Source organism: Leptodactylus fuscus, chromosome 10 (genome assembly GCF_031893055.1).
Source record: "Leptodactylus fuscus isolate aLepFus1 chromosome 10, aLepFus1.hap2, whole genome shotgun sequence".
In the NCBI taxonomy this organism is placed as follows: domain Eukaryota; kingdom Metazoa; phylum Chordata; class Amphibia; order Anura; family Leptodactylidae; genus Leptodactylus; species Leptodactylus fuscus.
The window spans coordinates 45,916,653-45,940,412 of record NC_134274.1 but is presented as its reverse complement, the minus strand read 5'-3'; the positions used below and the strand labels follow the sequence as shown (position 1 = coordinate 45,940,412).

At 42.0% G+C, this 23,760-nt stretch overlaps 1 protein-coding gene across 5 annotated transcripts in view; it reads right to left on the bottom strand.

Moving 5' to 3' along the window:
- The window catches only part of CCSER2 (coiled-coil serine rich protein 2), a 122,186-nt gene that overhangs the window by 32,215 nt on the left and 66,211 nt on the right, over positions 1-23,760 (bottom strand). For 3 of the 5 annotated variants that reach the window (XM_075257725.1, XM_075257728.1, XM_075257727.1), the window contains exons 6-9: positions 20,924-21,128; positions 10,692-10,778; positions 5,626-5,712; positions 2,478-2,576 (exon numbers count right to left, since the gene is read on the bottom strand). In XM_075257725.1, the coding sequence (XP_075113826.1) occupies positions 2,478-2,576; positions 5,626-5,712; positions 10,692-10,778; positions 20,924-21,128 (478 nt within the window). The remainder of the gene's footprint in view (positions 1-2,477; positions 2,577-5,625; positions 5,713-10,691; positions 10,779-20,923; positions 21,129-23,760) is intronic. The other 2 variants (XM_075257726.1, XM_075257729.1) reach the window with 1 other exon arrangement.

Below are 23,760 nucleotides of genomic sequence, written 5' to 3'. Positions count from 1 at the left end.
GGTAGGTGCATTTTGGCCCTATTTCTGACGCGGCTTCCCGCATCAGTATCAGAACCAAAATCCGCTATTCTGCGCCCCGTGTGACCGGGGCCTAAAGCAATGGTTCACTGTGTACCTATACACAAGCCTTAGTCGGAGGTTTGGATCGTGCACCCAGGTTACTTGAAATCGACAAGCCAAAGGAAGGTGGTGAGCTTTAAGCTTTCTTTTTTCTTCTATAGAAAATATTGATCTATATCCACTCACACACCTACAAACCATGAGGGGGTGCATGTCTAGTATTATTCTAAATGCACAGGGTTAAGTCTCATACAAACTGCTAGTCACGTGATAATGTGGGTTGTATTATGCCAGGTTATAGCCTCTTATGTTACGTTCATATTAGAGCTGCGCTCTCCATTGTTCCGGTTCTGACAGGAAACTGGTAAAATAGTGGTTACACATGGACACAGGCGGACCCCATTGACTATAATGGGGTCTTCCGGGTGTCAGCTCTGCAAGCAGAGAAGAAAAGCCCTTCGTGAAGGACATTTCTCTCATCGTTTTAGACAGTTTCTGCAGATGTGAATCTAACCTTAGTGACGACCCTACTTTTAGATCAGATGGCTATCTAGCACTTGTATACATGTACCCCATAAATACCGGCACAACATGTTTTCTCAACCAACATAACATACAGCTTACAACACAGGTGTCAAACCCGTTTTAGTTGAGCGCCATATCAGCCTTACGGCTGTCATCAGAGGGCTGTTAGTAATTCTGCGACTATATTAGTGTAGCCATTAATAGCCCATTTAAAACAACCATAAGGCTGATGTTACTGTAACATCTTGCAGTTCCTCGGCATCTTGAGGCAACGTGCAGCACCTCCTAGAGGCGGCAACGAAAACCAGCCTGAACAGGAGTATAAACGGGTGAGTAAATTATTGGCCGCTAACTATTGAAATAATCCAATAAGTAGTGACCAATTAAAATACACTGCCAATCTCCCCAGTTCATGCCATGCTATTGCCTCAGGCCACTTCATTACAAATGCAGCCCCGGGTTGCAGGCCAAATCCAGCCTTTGGTCTAGTGTTTTGTGGCCCATGTTTAACACCTATATAGAACTGGGGCTGTTTGCATCCTGAAGTGAACCAATGCTTCACATATCATCAAGTAAATATGGCCTCCAACTGAATAATAAGATTTATAATGATGCCTCTTTCAGTGAATCGGAAAAGGGTAGAAGCTGCTCCCATGAGTACAATGGACTCCTTACATGACGGCTGTATTTGAGAAAGAGCGTCATTCTTTTCTATGCGCTGTGTGTGGAATAGTGCAGCTGTATTGTAAAAGTGTCACAACATCCATGCCCCTGCGTAAGCCCTGAGACCAAATTACAGGCCTCAGTGGTGTTCTGTGGCCAGACACTGAGGATGCCTGAAAAGAGGACACCCCTACACACCCTCCCTGGCCTCTGATTATTATATTCTGGGACTGTAAAGACCCCAAAGTACAATAATCGATTTTCCTGGATTCAATAATAGGCAAACCTCAAAAATTCATAATGAACCTGGCTCATTAGTAACAGCTGAATGAAACTCAGTACAGCATAGTGATCCATGATGCTGTGAGTTCCAGTGCAAATGCAGATCTACATTCCTGTACTCACAGCATCCTTATAGTGAAGGGCAGCAGCAGGACTGAAAATCAAAATGAATCATAGGTTACTATGATCAAGTGAGCTTGTTTCAGCCAAGACGTGAGTAGTCCAAGAATGAGGATGTAGTATAGGTATTAACCAGAGATGAGCGTGTAGTATTCGATCGAATACCTCGCTCCCATAGGAATGCGTGTAAGCGGCTGATCACCAAGGGGTTAAGTGCAGTGAATATTTGATGCTCTTAACCCCTTGGTGTTCGGCCACTTACACCCATTCCTATGAGAGCGAGGTATTTGATCGAATACTATTCGCTCAACACTAGTATTAACTTATTAACTTCACCACCTTAGCGGGTTGAAAAAAAAAAACCTAAGTCCATAAAGTTCTACAGGATCCAATACAAAAATAAAAACCTGCAATCACATTGGTTGTTCTACCCTTTTTCCCCATACACTAGAGTCCATAAATTTTACCACTGTGGTCTAACCCCACTGCTCGAAGAGACGGAATAGAACTCAGAATACAATAGACATGAATTAGATACAAGCTGCTGGTGGTCACATAACCTGGTTTGTTAAGACACATGGATTAAACACAACTCAAAGCATGCAAGAAAAGTTACTACGGCAAGACACAAAAGGCAAAGACAAAGTGATGCAAGTTCTGTAATTGTCTTTTACACTTTTGGCTTGGTTAAAGAAACAAAAAGTAAAGTTATCTGAACTAAAGACTGTTGTTATTGTGAAATGGCGTGATCAGAAGGTGAAGCCGCTATCTTGTGAACCGATATAATGCCGTATAGTATACACACAGACACAGAACACTTTACTCACTGAACTTCTCCTCCAGGTGGTCTGAGTATACTTGTCGTGCTGTTTTGGCTTTACCACCTTGGAATCCTGGCTTTCTTTCTGACACATGCATGGTGTTTTCTTGAGGTGGGAGAAAAAGATAAAAACAATTATAAAAGACTTTTTAATTTAAGTGATTTTTTTTTTTTTTAAATGTAAATTATGAGCCCCATACAGGGATCACAATATACATTTTTTTCCATATCAGTATGTCTTTGTAGAATCGGAGGAAATCCACACAAGCACGGGGAGAACATACAAACTCCTTGCACATGTTGTTCCTGACGGGATTCAAGCCCAAGACTCCAGCGCTGCAAGGCTGCAGTGTTATCCACTGAGCCACCGTGTTGCCCCAATTTAAGTGATTTTCTGTGCAGTGAGACTCAACCCCCGTATGGTAATATGTCTGTCGTATGAATACATCTGTCAATATGTCCTACTATATAATCTATCTCCATTTTTTTTTAGGGTATCTATCATGGGAGTATATAAAAACCCTACTGGTCACTCAGAGCTTTTCCCTGCCCATTAAGCTAAGAGTACAGGTGCAGTCGAGTGTAGGATAGGGTGTACCTTGCTGATGGGTTAGAAAGTTACATTTACCCATCTGAATGGAGTGGCAAGTTGGAACTGCCAGAGATAGCCGAGTACAGTGAAAGTCCCAGAAAACGAATGGGGCAGAAGCTTGCGTGCTAATCCTATCACTCCATTTGTCAAAGTTAGAATCATGTAATGTATGAAAACATGGTTATCCTTAAAAAACTGAATGCTAGATATAGTTGCTTATGCTTGAAGCTGGAATGATGTTATGTGATAAGATGGCGTCTACACCCAGGATAAGACCCCATTGTGAGAAGAACATATCCTTGGAAGATATACGGAACTGCTTAAACTTCTTCTCTTTGTGTAATTGAGATGTACTACACCAATCAGGAACAAACACAGAACTTACACTTTTCTTATCTCTTTTCCTTTGTCTGCTGCTATTTAACCTCACATTCTCTAAATAAACAGCATCAGTGCACACCCTGTCGGCTGAGAGAAGAACTAATACCAACATAGTGAGTGGTGTGATTTCCTTGCTGCCTGGCACTCAGCCTTATCAATTACAACAACAACAGTTACCCAGGATTACTGGTCATTTGGTCACAAACACGGCCTCTGACCTTATCTCATTCAGACAGAGAAAAGGGTTTCTTGTGTGTGGGGCTCAGCTGCTGGTTTTGTAGACTTGTAACTGTATTTTTCATTTCCATTGTTCTGCCATAGGATCATGATAAAAGTGACACTAGTACTGGATCCATCACATGACGGGCACAAATGGCAATGGACAGACTCTACTGACTGTACTAAGCCCGTTAGGTTATTGTCATAGTGTCCATCATTTCGCATGCTATACTTTGGCTGCCATTCTTTACTAAACCTGACTACATAAAGCCTTCAACACAGACGTGAACACGCATGTAACATTATACATGTGACAAGTAGTGGCTATAAACAGACATGTAATTTTATGAAGAGTTCTAGATACAATGAGATACAGTGATACCCTGTGAGAAGAGGGTACACCGTACAACCATAGTTAGACCTGATAATATATGGAGGCTACGATATCAATGAGCACTAAACTAGGGGGTAAGGAATATAATTATATACGTATATGAGGGTCACAAAAAAACAACAACCCTATAGCTTTAAATCAAGAAAGCTGCAGATAATGCAAATTTAGAGCAGTCTAAGAAAGTGGAAAGGATTGAAAAATGTCAACATCCTTACGTTTGTAAAGTGAGGCAGATGGAGGCATGGAGTCGACAGAAGACTTTCACAAAGGAAATACTTAAGTGTATCAGTCAGCAAAACAGTTTTGTTCTGCAAGACAAGCAATCTGGAACTGTCGAGCTTTATAGATGAGACCAAGCAAAAAAAATGAAGAAAGGTCTTCTGACAAAACGACCCATAAAATAAATAGTACTCCGCCGTGTCTGATCTGGTTGGGGAATTAGATATGGAGACTTTCTTGATAAATTAAAATATCGCGGTGTAAAATATTCTAGGCGCTGGAGTGCATCTTTAAACCGCTCTATATATTATCAAGTCTTAAAGTCATTTAGCCAGGAAAAGTTAAAGTAAAATGTAGTAAAACAGTAGTTTATCAAGATGCCCCCACTCTTCATCATATGCCTAGATTTACCATAGCCATTTTATCAGTCGCTAAAATACTGTCTACCCTTAGTCTGCTGACATATTAAGTGGGCCTGTCCCTGAAATATACTTATTACACAAAACTAATAATGTGCGCAGGATGTAATTCAATAAATATTTTCTCCTCGCTAAAAAAAAGACAAAGTACAAGGAGCTGCAATAAAATACAGAGAAATGGGCAGAAAAGGACTCAATAAGCTGTCTCATGAAGACAACCCAAGTCCTACCCTACCCTTTATGGTAAACCAATCTAAATGGCTGCCATGTAACAGTAACAGAAGGACTGAAAAATGCGCTACTGGAAATTTAAATTCTTTATTGGAATGGCAACGTGTTTCGACACCTGGTCTGGTGTGTTCATCAGGCCAACCTAGCGGTGTTAATGGGTAACAACAGTGGCCGCTTACTATACTGTGCAAGCTGCACATGCCCACAGGCCACGAGAAAATGGCAATCTGCTCTGCCCAAGGCCCGAGGCCTAGAAGTTACAAGCTAATGCCGGAAGAAGAGGATGAAGATGACACTGCTGAAGAAGATGGAGGCGGCACTGGAGAGAGTTCTCTCGCAGCATTGGCCCCTAGTGATGCTAGAGAGCTAATTTGCATACCAAGAGAAACCGGGATTGTAAACGAACGGCGGCGCGGAGAAGACGATGAAAGGTAGAAGAATAGGATTTCTTAAGGCTATTCCGACATGGTACCTAGAAAAAATTGTGTGTGAGTGATAGGGTCCCTTTAATTTTTCTCCTTACGGACATATTTATAGATTGATTTTCCCCAAAAACTATTGCTACAGCAGCCCACATAGTCTCTGTGGCCCCATCATTCTTTGTGGGCCACTCAACAGACTCCTACACACTGAGCTGTGTGTATGAGGTCTAAGTCAACCTTATATGTAGGAAATGAACTAAGGACTAAGGTTCGCTCACCAGTTGTTGCTGTAAATGCTTAATTGTCTCATCCTTCTTCTTTGACTCTTCCTTGAGCTGTTGGATCTCTTTCAGAAGCTCTTCAGTCTTGAGGGTAAAAAAATAAAAATAAAAACACATTCATTTAGAAGTTAAATTTAAAATAGGGCATAAAAATAAACCTTTCCTGATCAGAAGAACACAATATACTCAAACGAAAGGTTACGGTTGCACTCTCTGGTCAGGAAGGACGAACAAATGGTGGTAGTAACCGTAAACACTTTATTGGCCCCAAAGACTACTTCCCCAATCCACCCACTCCCCTCAACCACTCTTTGCTTTGGCAATGCCAATTGTCTTTTTGGTTGTGCCAATAAAGCCTTTTTGTATTTGTATTGGCAAAGGCACAAAAGTCAAAGTAGAACTAAATCACCAGTATCAGCCGGTCTCATCTGTCTAGGATCTCCTAAATGTCCCAGTCATGTTGGGTCCCCTAGCACCAGACAAGTCACTGCTGCTAGGGTCATGTGGTGGCTTATTCTCCAACCACCGAATAAACATGCATGGTTGGCAGAGGTTGAATGATTAAGTCAAGTCAACCTGCTGTGGGTGGTAACATACTTTTGGCTCAAGCAGAGAATATATTACACCGTGAACCATTTAATTGTATGGTCACTAATGATGGGTGAGACCATCTGGGCACAAACCACTCTACCTACTCTGCTCTGTGATCCTCAGCTGTCTTCATGGGACAATTTTTTTTTAAGGGGACACTAAACCAAAAACATAAAAAAGAAAATCCCAATACTTCCTCTCTCCTGCACACTTGTAGGTTGCCAAAGCTGGTATCCAAACTAGTCCAATAAATGTTCAATATGGTCCTGGAAGACCCTTGCTTAGATATCCTGCCGAGTTGCCAGTTGGAAGCCCTGCCATGAGAGACAACACACGGGGCCACAGAATGTCCTGAATATATCTCTGAGCTGTTAGTGTCTTCATATCACTACTAGAAATGACCAACGTTATATGCAATAGATCACCAACGCCAGCAGTTATGGCAGTGTGTTGCTCTACAGAAAAGTCAGAATTAAAGTGCTCACAACGAGGCCTCCAAACTTGAACAGAACCTATATTCATGTTTATGATGCGGTTCTAGTCAGCAGTAGTTCAGTAGACATTCAATGATACGCCCTGTCTCCAATTCTGGTCTTTCAGCGGACCAAAATTTCTTTGAGTGTATCATAGAGGCCTATCTAGCAGGTACGCTACCCAAAAGTAGCCACTGAGAGTCTTTGACCTTATTACAGATAACGGAGTAGCATATCAGAATAATTCATACCTGTAGCTAGGGATTGTAAATGGCATTATAGGAGAAAACAGTGCACCGGTATCTCTCTCTCTCTCTCTCTTCTAGCCAAAAAATTATTGGCAACTTTTTTTTTTTACCCTAAGTAAATAATAATCCAATAGGTAAATTATTTTGACTGGTCTATCCTGTTTAGTGTCCTCTCTCGACTACTGCATTTACAGAACTAATATACTCACTACAGCTTTTTAGTCTTTTAGCTGCTTTTAGACTAAAGATTCTTCTCGGAGAAATTATTGCCAGAGAAGAACCCTTTAATGGACATTAAGGTCATGAATAATGGTATGATAAGCTTCCAAGTCACCCTCTGGCTATTAAGTCCTACATACTTATCTCTTCCAATGAAATAGATGCATCTATTACTAGAAAACAGCAATGGATTACTTGAACAATGGCGCAGAGCAGGACATTATTCCAGGCAGTAATAAGGGGAGTCTAAATGTAAGCCTAATTTGTAACCAATTTATGGGAATCCAACAGCATGGGGTGCGGTGTATTATTATCTATTAGTGACTAACTATAAAAGCCTCGGTCATAAGGCATGGAATGTCTGACCTAAGAGGACGAGATGTACCGAATTATCTATGTAATGACTGCACGGTCCGACGATTAGAACTGGTTGGTTCATCACTTCCTATTCATGTGAAATAAAGGTTTAGTCTACAGCTTAAAATTCTTATGTTACGTCGTACCATATAATAACACAATTCGCTCCAATATGCTAATCTGTAATAGAAAATGACAATGCCAATATAGTGCTAGGAAATGTTAAAACATATACTGTATGTGCCATATTCAGGCCCATTGTGTGCTGCGGTTATAGGTTTCTGATGTTGTGATGGATTTGTGTTTAAAAATGGAACAAATCCTGATATATTCCAGTAAGATAGGGGGTTATTTCGATTCTCCGTTTTTGTTTTGTTTTTTGCTTTTTTTTCGGTAAGAAGCCACAGACAATGCTTGACCTGGCATCTGAGGCCTGGTTCACATCTGCGTTCAGTATTCCATTTGGGGACACCCTGAACGGAATACTGAACGCATTGACGAGCGGTGAGGTTATGAAAGCACACGGATCCCATAGACTATAATGGGGTCCTTGTGTTTTCCGCGCGGTGTCCGTATGAAACATACAAAAGTATGACAAAAGTACTTTCCTCTCTGCATGACTCGTGCGGAAAACACACGGACCCCATTATAGTCTATGGGGTCCGTGTGCTTTCATTGCTCACCGCTTGTCAATGCGTTCGGTATTCTGTTCAGGAGGTCCCCAAACGGAATACCGAACACAGATGTGAACCATGCCTGAGGTAAAGACAGAAAAAAAAATAAAAAAAATAACGCAAATGGAGCCTCAAACTGTTACAATTAAAATCCATGTACATAATTCCACTATTAAGTACTCTCATTTAGGCGGTCACACATTTTAGGGCGGGTTCACACCTGCGCCCGTGTGCGCTTTAGGCAATCCAGCTGGGTTTTCGTCTTCTGCCCCGAGAACTTGGACAGGGGATGGAAACCCTGCAGTCATTTTTCAAACCCATTCAAAAGTGAGCATCCATCAGTGTTTTGTACCTGTCCGTGGCAAAACCGTTTTTTTTTTTAACCAGACACTAAGTCATGCATGTCCGACTTTGTGTCCGGTTAAAAAAAATGGTTTTGCCGCGGACAGGCACAAAACGCTCATGGGTGCTCACTTTTGAATGGGTTTGAAGAATGACTGCAGGGTTTCCATCCCCTGTCCAAGTTCTCGGGGCAGAAGACGAAAACCCAGCTGGATTGCCTAAAGCGCGCAGGGGTGCAGGGGTGAACCCGCCCTTAGATGTATTTTGGCCAAATCAGATTCAAATTGGTCTGCTCACAGATAGATGGACCCTTACAGTAGATTTGCGGATTTCAACATCAGTACCTGGGTGTGTCTATAAGTGGTTTTCTTCCATGAAGACATATGTATAATTGGCTTTGAGTTGAGTCTGTGCATATGGTGTGTGGGGAGTGGGGGGGGGATTCGGAACGCATAGCAGTTAGCAAAAAGTTGCCTTATTTGTATAGACGACCTCAAATGCTACCTAGCATTCTTGTACTGGAAGTGTGCAAGCGATTTTTCACAGATTATAATGGGGATTTTACATGGGACATAAAGACGACAGCTTCAGGGTTTTTTTTTTTTGCATAATTAAAAAATAAAATAAAAAATTGGATAACAGACAGAACAGAAAAATGGACAAATGATCAAAAAATAGACCTACAATGATTAGGTTTTATATAGTATGTATAAAGGGTCATTTACGCGAAACGAGCCTCGAAGAGATGTGTTGTTTCACCGCAAGACGAGTCTAATTATGCCGTAAATATAGCAGCTCAACCTTTCTACAGACAACTATGTGCCACAATCGCCCCATGTCAAGCATACATATAATGAAATACATCCACGGTGCATTACAAAATGTAATATGTTTGTATCCCCAGTGCTATAGACTGCAGACACACTGAAAGCACAGACAAAATCCAATTAATCTTGAAAGACACCTTTATCAGGTTAGTTGGCTTCTTTATTAGATTTCTGTACTTTCCAATGTATTTTCAACCAAAACAACCGTCTGCTGACCCTTGGCTCTGACATAAAGAATAGGCAAGACGCCACTTCTTTGCAAATTGTAGGTAGAAGTCGTTTCTGTAAAGAATTATTTGGCCCTTAAGAACATTGTCTTATTAAATACAGATTATTGGTTTTGATTAAGACAACTTTTGAGAAATGAATGTAAATGTAAGTTTAGTATTAGTTTATTTATCCATTGACACATTTTTAAAGGGATTCTACCATTAAAATAGAATTTTTCTTGTTGACACGTCAGAATAGCCTTAAGCTATTCTTCTCCTACCTTTACATGTCTTCTCCGCGCCGCTGTTCGGAATAAATCCCGTTTTTGTCGGTATGCAAATGAGTTCTCTCACAGCACTGGGGGCGTCCCCAATGCTGCGAGAGAACTCTCCAGCACCGCCATCATCTTCTTCAGGAATGGCCTCTTCACGTGTCTTCTTCCGGCGCGGGCGATCAAACTTCTAGGCCTCAGGCAGAGCCTACTGCGCATTGCCCACAGGCCACAAGAAAATGGCCGCTTACTTACTGTGTAAGCGGTCATTTTTCTTGTGACCGTGGGCATGCGCAGTCGGCTCTGCCCGAGTCCTACAAGTTTCACCGCCTGCGCTGGAAAAAGACGAATGAAGACGACGTTCCAGAAGAAGATGGAGGCGGAGCTGGAGAGTTCTCTCGCAGCATTGGGGACACCCCCAGTGCTGTTTGAGCACTGGGGCCCGCCCCCAGTGCTGCGAGAGAACTCATTTGCATGCCGACAGAAAACAGAATTTTAACCGAACGGCGGGGCGGAAAAGGTAGGAGAAGAATAGCCTTTCTTAAGGCTATTCCGACGTGTCAACGACAAAAAAAAAAAAAAGTTTTTAATAGTAAAATCCCTTTAAGGTCCTAGAATATCTCCTGAGTCCTCTCTCTCTTATATCTGGAAACAATTCCCCCTTCAGATTCCCCTTCTTGTCCTGTACTGTTTCTACAGACAAGGATAGAGAGCATTGTGTGGCTGTGTCTAACCAGTTCATGTAACACGGCCCTTGGGTAACAGCGCAGCTTCCCGACACAATATTATTGTCCTGAGTGAAGGCATCCTAATGGATGGATGTAAGTATTAGGAAATTTCTCAACATTTACCTTTAAGAGTGGGTCAGTGTCTTGTGGTTCAGGTGTAGTAGGGACAGACTGCTGGACTTCTTGCAACGTTGATTCAGAGTCATCCTGCTATGGAAAAATGAACACAATTAGCCATATGACAACGCAGTAAATAAAAGTTGATACAAGTAGTCACTTATTTTGCAAATCTTTTTTGCAGCACCACGTTATATCTACTAGGGCTGAGCGATTCTGACCCAAATCAATCTCACAATTGAACATTTTATCTCGACTACGATTAACCAACAATTATTTTGGGACACTCCACTTTTTACATGCTACAACGTGCCATTTTATTTTGGTTTCAGTTATTCACTTATCAGAGATCCTGGTTGGATGGAATACATATAGTGACATCAGGAATTCTGATTGGATAGCGTACATATAGTGACAGGTCAGGAATATTGTTCAGGAGGGTTCACACTACCATTGAATATCCATTATGATAGTGTCCGTTTAAAAAAAAAAAAAAAAAAAAAAAACGGTGACGGTTCTTGCAACGGACAATAGCAACAGACACTACTGACTGTCACCACCGATATTGTGAATGCCCCCTTACTGACATAGGGCGGGTTCACACCAGCGCCCGGTCTCCGCTTTGTGGTTTTCCTTCTTCTGCCCAAGAAACTGGACAGGAGATGGAAACCCGGCAGTCAGTGTCTGCCCGTGAGCGTCTTCTGGTTTCCGAGGCAAAACTGTTTTTTTTTTTTTTTAACCAGACAAAAAGTCCTACATGTCCAACTTTGTGTCCAGTTAAAAAAAAACAAAAAAACAAAACAAAAACGGTTTCACCGCGGAGACCAGAAGACGCTCACAGGCGGACACTTTGCGAACCCATTCAAATGAATGGGTTTGAAAACTGGCTGCTGGTTTCCGTCTCCTGTCCAGTTTCGGGCAGGTAACGGAAACCTGCAAAACGGAGACCGGGACGCAGATGTGAGCCCGCCCTAACTGATGATAATGTGTAAAGATTTTTTTGGAAAGTGTCCGGACGTGAGCACCTGTGAGCATTTTGTGCTCTCCACACCAAAACCGATTTTTTTTTTTTTTTAACCAGACACAAAGTTGGACATGCAGAACTTCCGCTGCGGAGAGAACAAAACGCTCACAGGCGCTCTCGGCCAGACACGATCTGACGATAGAAGACGGAAACCTGAAAATGGAGATCGGGCACAGATGTGAACCCATCCTTAGCGCCCGTTAATGTCTGTTACGATAGGTGTTTTTTTTTTTGTTTTTGATAGATACTATCATAACGGATATCCAACGGAAGTGTGAACTCACCCTTAGTGACACATCAGCAATCCTGACTGGATAAAGTACAATTAGTGACATATCCTTTAGCCAATGACATTTTTTTTAGACAGGATGACATAGATGCAAAATAATAGAAATAATTGATAGAAGTTCACATCCATTAATGGAGCTTTCAATTTCGGTTATTTGCCCAGCCCTAATATCTACTATAAATACCAGTAAGTGCATTTGTAACACTTTGCACGCACAGTAAGTCTATGTGCTGTCAATTTGCACTGTGTGATTCTGACCTTCCTTGTACGGATACAAGTCTGCTTTCAGCCATGTAAAAGCATTCCTCCGCAGCACAAACATTTCTGAAGGATAGGGAATGACATTGATGCTTTATTGATGCCTCAGCTAAGAGTTTTAAAACTGCACATTAATGTACTCTATGGGAAATATTATTCTTGGTAGTATTAATATTAAGTCCCTAAGCACTACATTCATGGTCAGATGCAGCTCGTACACATCCCCCGGCTATACAGATAGATCTCAATGTACCATGGAATAAAAAAACAGCAAATATGTGCAAAGACATGAAGACCAAACTTTGTAAAAGAGAGGCAAAAATTAGTTTTTTTATGATATGCCAACGGGGACTTTGGTGGAACAAGGGGTTCACCGTTGCTCTCATTGCACCAAACAACTTTCCAGCTCCCAGCCCCTCCCTGTTATGATTGATATGTACGCCGCCTGACTCTGTCAGTCATGGCAATGAGTGTGCTCTTTCATGTGATGACGACAATGGTGACACCAAACAGCTCAGATCTTAAAATGAAGGCACCCATAGGGAAGCAGAAAAAGTCCTTTATTTATGTGAACCCTGACTTTGTTTTATTATTCAACAGGAACTGTTCTTGCAACAGATTTCCTTTAAATGGGATCTGGCTTTTCGACAAACTTTGCAAAAATCAATTGCAAAAGCAAATATAAGAAACTGCAATACATCTTATTAGAGAAAAATCCCTCCTTCTCCTATCATCAGGCTCCTTCCCTCTCCATCCCCCCGCTTACTCACTGCTAAATCCATCTTGCAAATTAGGATGAACTACCAGCTCACAAAAGTCTATGGAGTGGTAGGAGAGGCTATAACCTGTAGGAGGGAAGTGCGGTAAAAACATTCAGAGGATCACAGGTACAGTACACTGCTCAGTCCTGCTGTACTATATCCTCATGCTGCTGCTTATGAGGGGAAGTTACAGAGAAATAGGGGAAAGGCGTCTCCTCTCTTCTGTGTGCTGTATATGGTAGATATCATAGCAGATTATTACTACGTACCAGCTAATAGACATCTGACAATTACAGTTGATGACTAGGGTTGAGCAATTGGGATCGGAAAAGATTGGATCCCGATAGGTGATCGAGTAAATTTCAGGATCGCGATCGGGTTCCGATCCCGCCTAAAAAAGATCGGGAACGGAATCCTGATCGCTCAACCGGCTTACCTGCACAGAACCGCTGCCGCTCCCCAGAGCTCCGGGCCATTGTTGTCTCCTCTCTCTCTTCGCACACCAGCAGAGCACTGTGCACGCACTTTTTGTGGCTTAGGAGAGTGTGAGTGGGTACAGGGAGGGGAGACGTGAGTGATGCACTCTGCCATCGTGCGAAGAGAGAGAGGAGAACAACAGCCCGGAGCTTCGGGGAAGCGGCGTACACATCGGGAGAGGAGGCAGCAGTAGTTCTGTGCAGGTAAGTGTGGGGGGGGGGGGACTAAGTAGCCGGCGGATTTTGTAATCATTACACAGCATGGAGGCTTCAATTTTTGGACTCCATGCTGTGTAGTGAACAGGATCGTTTTTAAAATCTGATCTTTGATCATTAAAAAAAATCCCATTGACTTACATTAGGATCGGAAAGTTTCACAAAGTGCACATAATATATCTGGTACAACAATGTCCTTTATATGCTGGCAAACATTTCCGGCAAAAAATGACCAAAAACTGGTGCATTGCAAAGTTGCGACTAATCTTGGACAGTTACAGAGGAACATGAACACTGACGCAATGCAGAATTTCTCTTGAATTAAATAGTCTCTCTTGTGAGGCTTCACAATTGTAGTTAAAGGAATTTTCCCATGACCATAACCATATTGAAATATGTAGACAAATAAAAGTTAAACATTTTTACAAATATAAATAATTAAATTAAACATTTTGCAAATCTAAATATGGTTACATTAATGGGAAAACCTCTTTAAGTCTAAAAAGCTATAAGCAACGTCTCTTGCATCCTTTTATCCCTAGTCTTGTGTTAACAGCTGTACACATAGAGCCCTATGCAGCTATGACTTTCCGGATATTGATTCCCTCTAGTGGTGATATTGGAGAATGTGGTAGTCTAAGATTGTGCTGACAAGTGTTCGGAGTCTGTTCATGTGTGTTGGACTTGAATCTGGAGGCGACATCCCATGAACGTGAATTTCTGCAACCCTCTTTACGTGCTACAGTAAAAAACAGGGTTAAGCACTGCTGAACGACAATGGAACTATTTCTTTGTACAGATCTACTGTGTGTTAGGACAGGCCGGGGCCTCCGCTGTGCTGTGTGGAGGCGCCCGACCCGATCCCTGTCCAGTGGCAGAGTCACTGCTGGTTCCGGTGCTGGTCTACCACTTGAGTGTGCGGAGGTTCCGGTTTTTCCCTAGCGCTGGGACCAGCACTTCCAGGGTCAGGAGGTTATTCATTTACCAACGGCATCAGCTTCCCTAGCGACAAGTCTCCTGTTGCTTGCTCCCTGTCTCCTGTCCCTGAAACTTGGATTCCCTGGATGTGTTGACCTGGCTTGCTTTTCAGACCTCGCTTCCATGACCCTGATTTGGTACCTTCCTGATCTCCTGTGTATGACCTTTGGCTTCCACCTGACCTCCCTTTTGGATCCTGTTTTTGGCTACTCCATTTACCTCCAGTGTATGACCAGGCTTCCCTGAATAGCTCCTGCCTCTGCCTTCTGCTACCATGCGACCAGCAGTTATTGACTCAGCTTGTTTGACCATGTATCTGCTTCTTGGGTATCTGCGTAACTCCCCCGGATTACCCTCCTGCTCATCTGCACTTCAGACCATCCTGCTCTCTTGGACTTCACTCTCAGGTTGGTGTCTGGGTTCCTCTGGGTCCTCTTATTTGGGGTTTGCTGGGTGTGCGTCGCTCTCTAGGTAGTTGCGGATATGGGCCTCGGGCTTTTACCTAGTCCAACTCCACCATCAGGAGCTCTGGTAAAGAACTCCGGGGTTTGGTTCTGCTCCGGTTAGGAGAGGGTAGCAAAACCAGGACTGTTTCTGCCTCAGCACCTGGGGATCCTGGCTGCCTGGAGTTATTTTGTGCATCAGATTCCTAACACTTTGTGATCAATATACAATTCTGACGTGTCGACATTATCCTAATGGAGGGCAGCACAGCCTATGTGAATTTAGTGGGTGGGTGCCCTGGGTTATTATTAATATACAGATCAGTCCGCCGCAGCCTTGAAGTTATTCATAAAGAGGGCAGCTGGGGAGGCCAGAAATCCACTCCTCTATCTGTCTTGCAGCCGCTCTGACTCTGACTAAGGTCACCAACTTCCCTCTACTTGTGACAAATGGCAGGAGAGTAAAGTGCAGTTGGTCGTAGAGTTGGTGCATCAGACGTGGAGACAGGAACGAGAGTTCCGGATTCTTTAACTTCAGGGCTTTGGGGGACTAAGGTGTATATTAGTAATATAACAACCAGTGAATTGGCAAGCGCACCCCCCCCCCTCTCAGAATATATTCTATATAATGCACCCAAAGGATCCGCTCCTGTACCCAGATCCCAGACTCACTTGTTGATGCAGCGGCTGGGCACAGTGAAGAAGGAATGAATAACGCCCATCATCTATGTGCCTATATCCATTCATTCTACTAGGCTTGTCTATTGATGTGACTTCCATAGCTATGAATAGAGAGTGACATGGACATGTGCGGCCACCTCTTCATTCATTCTCTGCCCAGCTGCAATGGCTGGCAGCCATCTGACCAAGCAGGATGGGATTGGGGACAACCCTGTATTGCAGATATCATCAGGTCTTAGAGGTGGAACTACCATCTATTATATGCTATAATTAGAGTTAAGAATATTCTTTTAAGAAACCACTGAAAATATATAAAAAAACGGCATAAAAAAACCTACAACTCTAAATTTCATAAACAAGTCTAAGAGAAAAAAAAAGAAAAAAAAAAAGAGAGGAAACATTGTGCCATTATTGAGGTCTCCGATGAGTCTGACACCGTGATCAGATCACGATGCCATTATTCCTGTGCTGGAAAGCAGGATCTGAAGGCTTATGCTGCCCACACAGAGCCGGTTAATACAACGGCAATCAAAAGCCCGATTGTTTGTCTCCAAGGCAGCCGCGCTGGTTGCATCATCCGGGAATAACTTAAAGAAGCAGCGCTTATTAGCTTCATGCAATTCTTTCCATGTCAACAGAGACAAGCAAAGTGCTAGACAGTATGTCCGCTGGACATCGTTCTCCTCTCATGGGGGAGTTATGTTACTGAAGAAACGAAGCAGCAAAAGATTTAATAGAAGAGGACGCTTGGCACTTCGTAAAGTATGAAAATGAAAGGCAGAAAAACGCAACAAAACAAAAAAAAAAAATCGCTCCTGCTTGGTCAGGTCAGCAGAATTTTAGTTTACGGAATATAGTTAAGTCCATATGTAGACCTTGGAATAATGTGATTTATTATAAGGCATCTCTTGTAATAGTAGATTATAACAAGACAGGGCAGTTTAATAAAACCACATATCCTACAGTACATGTACAGCTATGACAGGTACACCTGCATACAATACATTTAAGCTATAGAGTCAGTGAACTGTATGGTGCTATACTGTACCTTCATATACCGCACATTTCATTAAAAATTACATTAACTATGGATCTGCCAGGGGAAAAAATGATGGCCTGCTCCATCAGAAGCCACATGATGCAGCTACATACAATATTTGTCACCAGTATAAATCCATTACTTTGTTGAGAAAAGCCTGGATTAACCCAAACACCTTCCTTTGGCAATATGGTCTGGTTTCTGTGACAGTACCTGGAGCTATAGCATTTATTCTATTCTTCTTTTTGTGGCAGATAAATGACAGGCACTTTAACATAAAAAGCTAAGAGGTCACATCTGCCTGAAAGGAATCAACTTCCTTAAGTCCCCCGAGGAAAGATAATGTCCCTTGCATCCAAAATGCAAGGTAGAACTCAAAAGTGGGACGACAAAGAGCAGGGGAATCAATCGTCCAAAAGAATACATTGTATTCTACAAGAATTTATAGAGAAATGCAAAAAAAAAATAGTAACTTAAAGGGACTCTAGCATTAAAATCAAATTTTTTGTCGACCACACGTAGGAATAGCCTTAAGAAAGGTTATTCTTCTCCTACCTTTAGATGTCTTCTCTGCGCCGCCATTTGGTAGGAATCCCGGTTTTCGTCGGTATGCAAATGAGTTCTCTTGCAGCACTGGTGGGCGTCCCCAATGCTGCGAGAGAATTCTCCAGCGCCGCCTCCATCTTCTTCAGGAACGGCCTCTCCCTGTATCTCCTTCTGGAGCTGGGTTCAAACTTCTAGGCCTTGGGCAGAGCCGACTGCGCATGCCCACAGGCCACAAGAAAATGACCGCTTACTTACTGCGTAAGCGACCATTTTTCTTGTGGCCACGGGCATGCGAAGTCGGCTCTGCCCGAGGCATAGAATTTTGACCCCCAGAGTCGGAAGAAGACGCGTGAAGAGGACATTCCTGAAGAAGATGGAGGCCGCGCTGGAAAGTTCTCTCACAGCATTGAGGACGCCCCCAGTGCTGTTTGAGCGCTGAGGCCCGCCCCCACTGCTGCGAGAGAACTCATTTGCATACCGCCAAAAACTGGGATTTATCCCGAACGGCGGCGCGGAGAAGACATCTAAAGGTAGGAGAAGAATAGCCTTTCTTAAGGCTATTCTGACGTGTTAGTGAGAAAAAATTGAGTTTTAATGATAGGATCCCTTTAAAAGGTGTACATAACCACTGCTCATAGGTTATAAAAACAGAGTATTTCAGCTACAGAAGCTAAACTTTGGGTGCAATTCTTCTTTACCCTATAACTTACAGCTACATTTTTTTGCACAAATCTCCCCACAAAGTTATGGTATTAGTGGGACTTTAACAACATGCAAAGCATCCGAAAGGACTGAAATATGTAGATATTTTAGGCTGAAAAAACGTTGTATCGGTTTGACAGATATGCAGATGTACAAATAACATCCATAAGGGTAAAGTGAGCCAGTACTGCAGAAATTGCTTTCTAGGCCGCTTGTAGACTCTTTGCTTTGTAGTGTTTTATGTTATTGTATGTAGCAACTATTTTCTAACCCACAAACGATCTTGATCTCCGTAACCTCAATGTTTGTTGTGCACCTCTCCTCTTAAAGCTGCCCTTTAACCCCTCACCACTTAGTGCTCCTTTTCACTTTTGCTTTTTTTAATGGATAACTCCAAATGTACATTAAAGGGACAAAGCCTTCTTACATTAGGGACATCCTGCGTGTCTTTCTTTTCTTCCCTTGGGTCGCTCTATCATAATAACCTACACAATAATAGGATTAAAGCTATGTATTTTATCAAATGGAGAAAAAAAAAAGGTTTTTCAAAGGGGTTTTTAAGACACAATGGCCTTGATTTTGATTCATGTAGCGGACCCTAGAAATCAGAAATGACTCTCAGTTTTCCCAACCTATTTTCTGGAGGACTTTAAAGGAAAGATGGTTTTTCTTCAGTGTTCAATGTGTGTAATACTAAATGTGTCCCATTAAATCGGATGTTTTTCTATATAATATACTCCAGAAGAGATAGACTTCAGCCACGTTATCATGATAAATGAACTGATATAATAATATCAAATAAATATTGCAGATGCACCTTAAATTATATCACACGATGTGACACAGGTGTCACAATAGGGTAAAAAAAAAAAAAAAAAAATTTAAATAAAAATATATACTATAGATCTAATATATATTATAGACGGTTCAAATAGTAATAATATACGTAGGAAAATCTGACTATAATTTGGCTGTTTGCATTAAAAATCTACCGCAGGTCGGCGCGCTGATTAGTCCTATTCAGGCAGAATGGGGCCCACACGCTGCGGTTTCTGCATTATTTTCATAAACATAGGGAAGGACGCTTCGTTTTTCGGTTTCAGTGATTTAATAGCACTACGTTTTAGATTATCATAATAGGCATCGCAAGACAGAAAAGAGGCGTTTTCCATGCTTATTTTGGGTGGAAATCACATCATAATCACCATGCAAAAAATTCCCATGGTTATGGTTAGAAGGACACCAAGCAAGTTTGTAATTGTAAATTTTTTTTAGATTTGTACAGGTTCAATCAAATATATCAGAGATTATATATATATATATATATATATATATATATATATATATATATATATACATACATACACTATTCGAAACGGCCACGCTCCTATAGGAATGAATGGGAGCGGCTGCATCCATTCATTCCTATGGGGGCGTGCTATATATATATATATATATATATATATATATATATATATATATATCGACTGAACTATATGGCTATACTGTAGTTCAGACGTGTACATTTTAATGGGGACTGAACTGTAGCATTGCCATATGCCCAACAGACGCCAGTTCACATCCTGAGCAAAATAAAGCAACCAAGTTTGTGAATCCTTCACAACCCCTATTTCTCTAGCCCACACTGTTACCAAGCAATCAATGCTGTTCGTTTTGGTGCCCGATAGGCTATTTAGTCTCTGTACTGTCAGGTGGGTGGTGTCAGACAAGGGGTGTGATTCTGAGCTCTGACATTGGCTGCCTCTGACTGGTGCTCTGAAACACACCCCCTGCCTTAGGGCTAGTTCACACAGGGCAAGTTGGCAGCGGATTTTGACGTGGAATCCGCCTCAAAATCCGTTGCTCCCATTGACTTCAATGGGAGCCGCTAACTAGTAGCAGAAAAAAGAAGTGAGCTGACCTAACTTGTTGCGGATTCTGTGGCTGAATCAGCCTCGGCACGAGGCTCCGGCCCTTTCATTTGGACCTAATCCATCACGGAAAGCCACGACGGAATGTGTACACGCGGAACCCCGTGTGAACTAGCCCTTACACTGCCCTTCTGACATTACAGAGTCTAAATAGCACATCAGACACCAAAACTAACTGAACTTGTTACTCAGGAACGGAAGAGACTAGAGAAAAAAAAAACAAAAGTGCTGGAATCAGTGGAGCAGCGACTCTCAACGGACTCTCAGAACTTGAATCGGTGGAGATGATGAAAGGCCCTCTTCAAATAAGCAATGTATTATAAATAGTCATTCATTTTGTTCTTGAAGAGCTAAGCCACTATATGTATATGGTGGAGTCTGGCATGATAGCAGTCAGCCAACATTTATCTGAAGTGCTTTGTGTAACAGACATAGACAGGGGTTCTACTTGCTGGTCACAATGTGCAATGTGATACCTCCACCCTTGTTTATAGTCCTTATGTAATCATAGATGACTGTAGCATCTGAATGGTTAAGCAGTAACGTGTCTATAAATTGAAAGAATGGTTCCCATGTGTGATCGTGTCCATATGATGAGCAAGTGGCACCACAGCAATGTAAGCAGCATGATAAAGGTCTTTATTTCAGAACAAATAGAAGATGTCCTCGCCAAAAAGAAGATATTGGAAAAGGGGGAACTTAGCTGTGTAGCATGTAAATACACCTAACAGTCCTTAAATGATATTGTGTTATACTTGGAAACCAAGTACTGGTCTCAGAAAGTTACTCAAACATAGCTTAAATCCATTTCGTTCCTTAATACATACAAGGTTTCTTGGAAAATGAAATGCGTTGTTCGGTCTCCTGTACTGAATAGGTTACGGGACAACTTACTTGTTGCAGTAGGCGTTTCAGCTTCAGAAGTTGCGTCTTCACCGTTGTGCAGTCTTGGACCATGTGGCAGAGAGTCATTTCGTCAAGTATCACTGTATTGTCTCGAAAACCCGTCATCTGGGAGGATCGTGGAGACAGTGGGTAAAAGTTGGGACTACCATAGCTTTCTCTATGGTCGGTGGGAGACTCTAGGTAGGACGTTCCCCTGAAATACATTTTCATTAATACTATTGGTACATCGGTCATAAGCTGGTACAAAACTAAAGATGGATTTACAGAACTATCCAGTCATAAAGATGGAGTGTGTGTTCTCAACCTCTTCATGTTTTAGGCTGCAGTTGTTTGCATCATTTTAGTCCTGCATCTATTAGGGTTAGGAAATGTGCACAAATTAAATCATTTTATACACTGAATTAAAGAGTTAATGCCATATAAAGGTTGGGGTCTGACTGCTGAGGCCAACCGACCCCAACAACAAGGCACATTTCAATTTGCACCTCCACTTCATTCATCAGGCCCGACAGGTTGAGTGGGATGCACTTGATAAAGGGCTCTTTAAAGCCCAAAACGCGTCGTGCTGTTCTCCTATTGTTCTGTCAATAAAAAGGTTTAGCAAGATTTTTCGACTGTGTCGGGTGTTCGCACCAGAGAGCGCGGAGTCACTGTCCAAGACCCTGGGTCTTTCTGTCTCTGCTCCATTTCAATGAGAGCACCAGAGATAGCAAAATGCTGTACGTTGACTATATCAGTTGCTCCCACTGAAATGAATAGAACAGGAGAGCGCATTCTGCGTCCATCGTTACATCCCGAACAGGGATAAAATGCCCCTATTCTTGGAATTGCTGGTGGTCTCAAAACCCCTTTAAAGTTATAAGCTGCGGGTTTGTTTGTTTTTTTGTATCATTTAAGTCTTTTATTAAATTAGAACCAGGAAACGCATTAAGATTTAATTTTCATGCACTGCCTTTACATTTTAGCCGCAAAGGTGGATTCTTTTTTTTTTTTTTTTGCTATAATATAATGTAATATAATAAGAAGAATATAATAATATGATTAGTGGAGTTAAGACACCAGGCACCTCCACTGATCAGCTGCAGTCATCACAGTGCAAACCGCCAAAAGCAGACAGGTCTGTACACTGGGTAGTGGATATTCTTTGCTATACTTTGAATGGGAGTCAAAGTGCAATAGCAAGGCAAGGTGACAATATAAATGTAAGGAGTGTGAGAAAGTGGTGTGGGAGGACAGGTATGTTCCAGCCAGGCAGCTAAAGGGTGTTTGGTACAGACCCTCCCCAGGGAGGTCAGCTGACTAATTAAGGCCTGATATTAGTCTGTGTGTCAGGACTAGGAGCTGTAGCACCACACTGACAGAGCTGACCTGTCCAAACAGAACCTACAAACTAGGTACTGTGTCACCCGATGTTACCAGAGCGAGAGCCTGGCAGCCAGGCTCCTGTATAGTCAGGGAACAGGTTCTTATGTTATAGTTAGTTCTCAGCCGAGAAGGCTTTTGTTTTGTTTGTTTGTGCCTTTGCAAGGGCAGTATATGCACTACAAGTGAAATAAACCCTGAACTTGAGTGTAATCCGGTCTACGTGTCCCTGTTTCCTGCACTGCTATAATATAAAGCATAGAACTGCACCAAACCTGCAGTATTATTAAAGAATGATGCTCCACCACAGCATATTAGGGTGACACACTATTCAGAGCCAAAACGTAGATGGGAACAATAACAATTAAATGGTGAAGTGGAACATTTCTTCCGCAGTCAATAGGAGAAAAGCAGTTCTAAAGTATAAAGGTTATTTAAGCGGCCGTCACTGAGCCCTTGATCAATGGTTGCCTTTGTTGCATGAATCATTCCAGCACCAAGGTTTTTCATTTTGTTTGTGAAAAATTGATAAACATTTCCTCTTATCTTCAAGGTTAAGTTTTCAGACCGGGATCGATAGAAAACAATATTCGGGCATATATATATATATATATAGTAAAAGGTTAATAGAGAGGAGAAAATAATACTCTATAATAAAAAAACTTCTCAAATAGCTAATAAATATCAATACGTCTCGCGAGGATCTCAGTGACAGACAGAGCTGGATTTAGGACATGACATCTGTTTCTAAAACAGTAAATGTGACTGGTTATATAGTATTTAAAGGCTATTACCAAGCAATTAGGAGGTATATAATATATAAAAGAGATAACTTTCTGTATTGCATGAAGTTGTGCGTATTTGCGGAATTAAAAAAAAAAAAAAAATTAAAAAAAAAATCATATTTTCCCACATAATATTAAATATATTGGAGTCATTTATTCAGTTGTTTACAGTATTCTAAAAAAAAGTTGCAACCTATGGAAAAAAGCAAGAAGGGGTTAACTGAGAGGTGTGGCCTTAACAACAACTATCATTTACAGCAGAAACTGGTGCATAAAACTACACCAGTTTCGTACATCTCACTTCGGCGCTCCAGGCCAGTCTTAAATTCCCACAGTGGGTGACATTTACTAATAGTTACTCAATGTATACTTAGGGCGGGTTCACACCTGCGCCCCGGTCTCCGCTTTGCAGGTTTCCGTCTTCTGCCCAAGAAACTGGACAGGAGACGGAAACCGGCAGTCAGTTTTCAGACCCATTCGTTTGAATAGGTTTGCAAAGAGTCCGCCCGTGAGCGTCTTCTGGTCTCCGCCGCAAAACCGTTTTTTTTTTTTTACTGGACACAAAGTCAGACATGCAGCACTTTGTGTCCGGTTAGAAAGAAAAAACGGTTTCAAAATCTGGTCCCCATGGTTACCGTATTTTACGGACTATAAGGCGCACTGGACTATAAGCCGCAT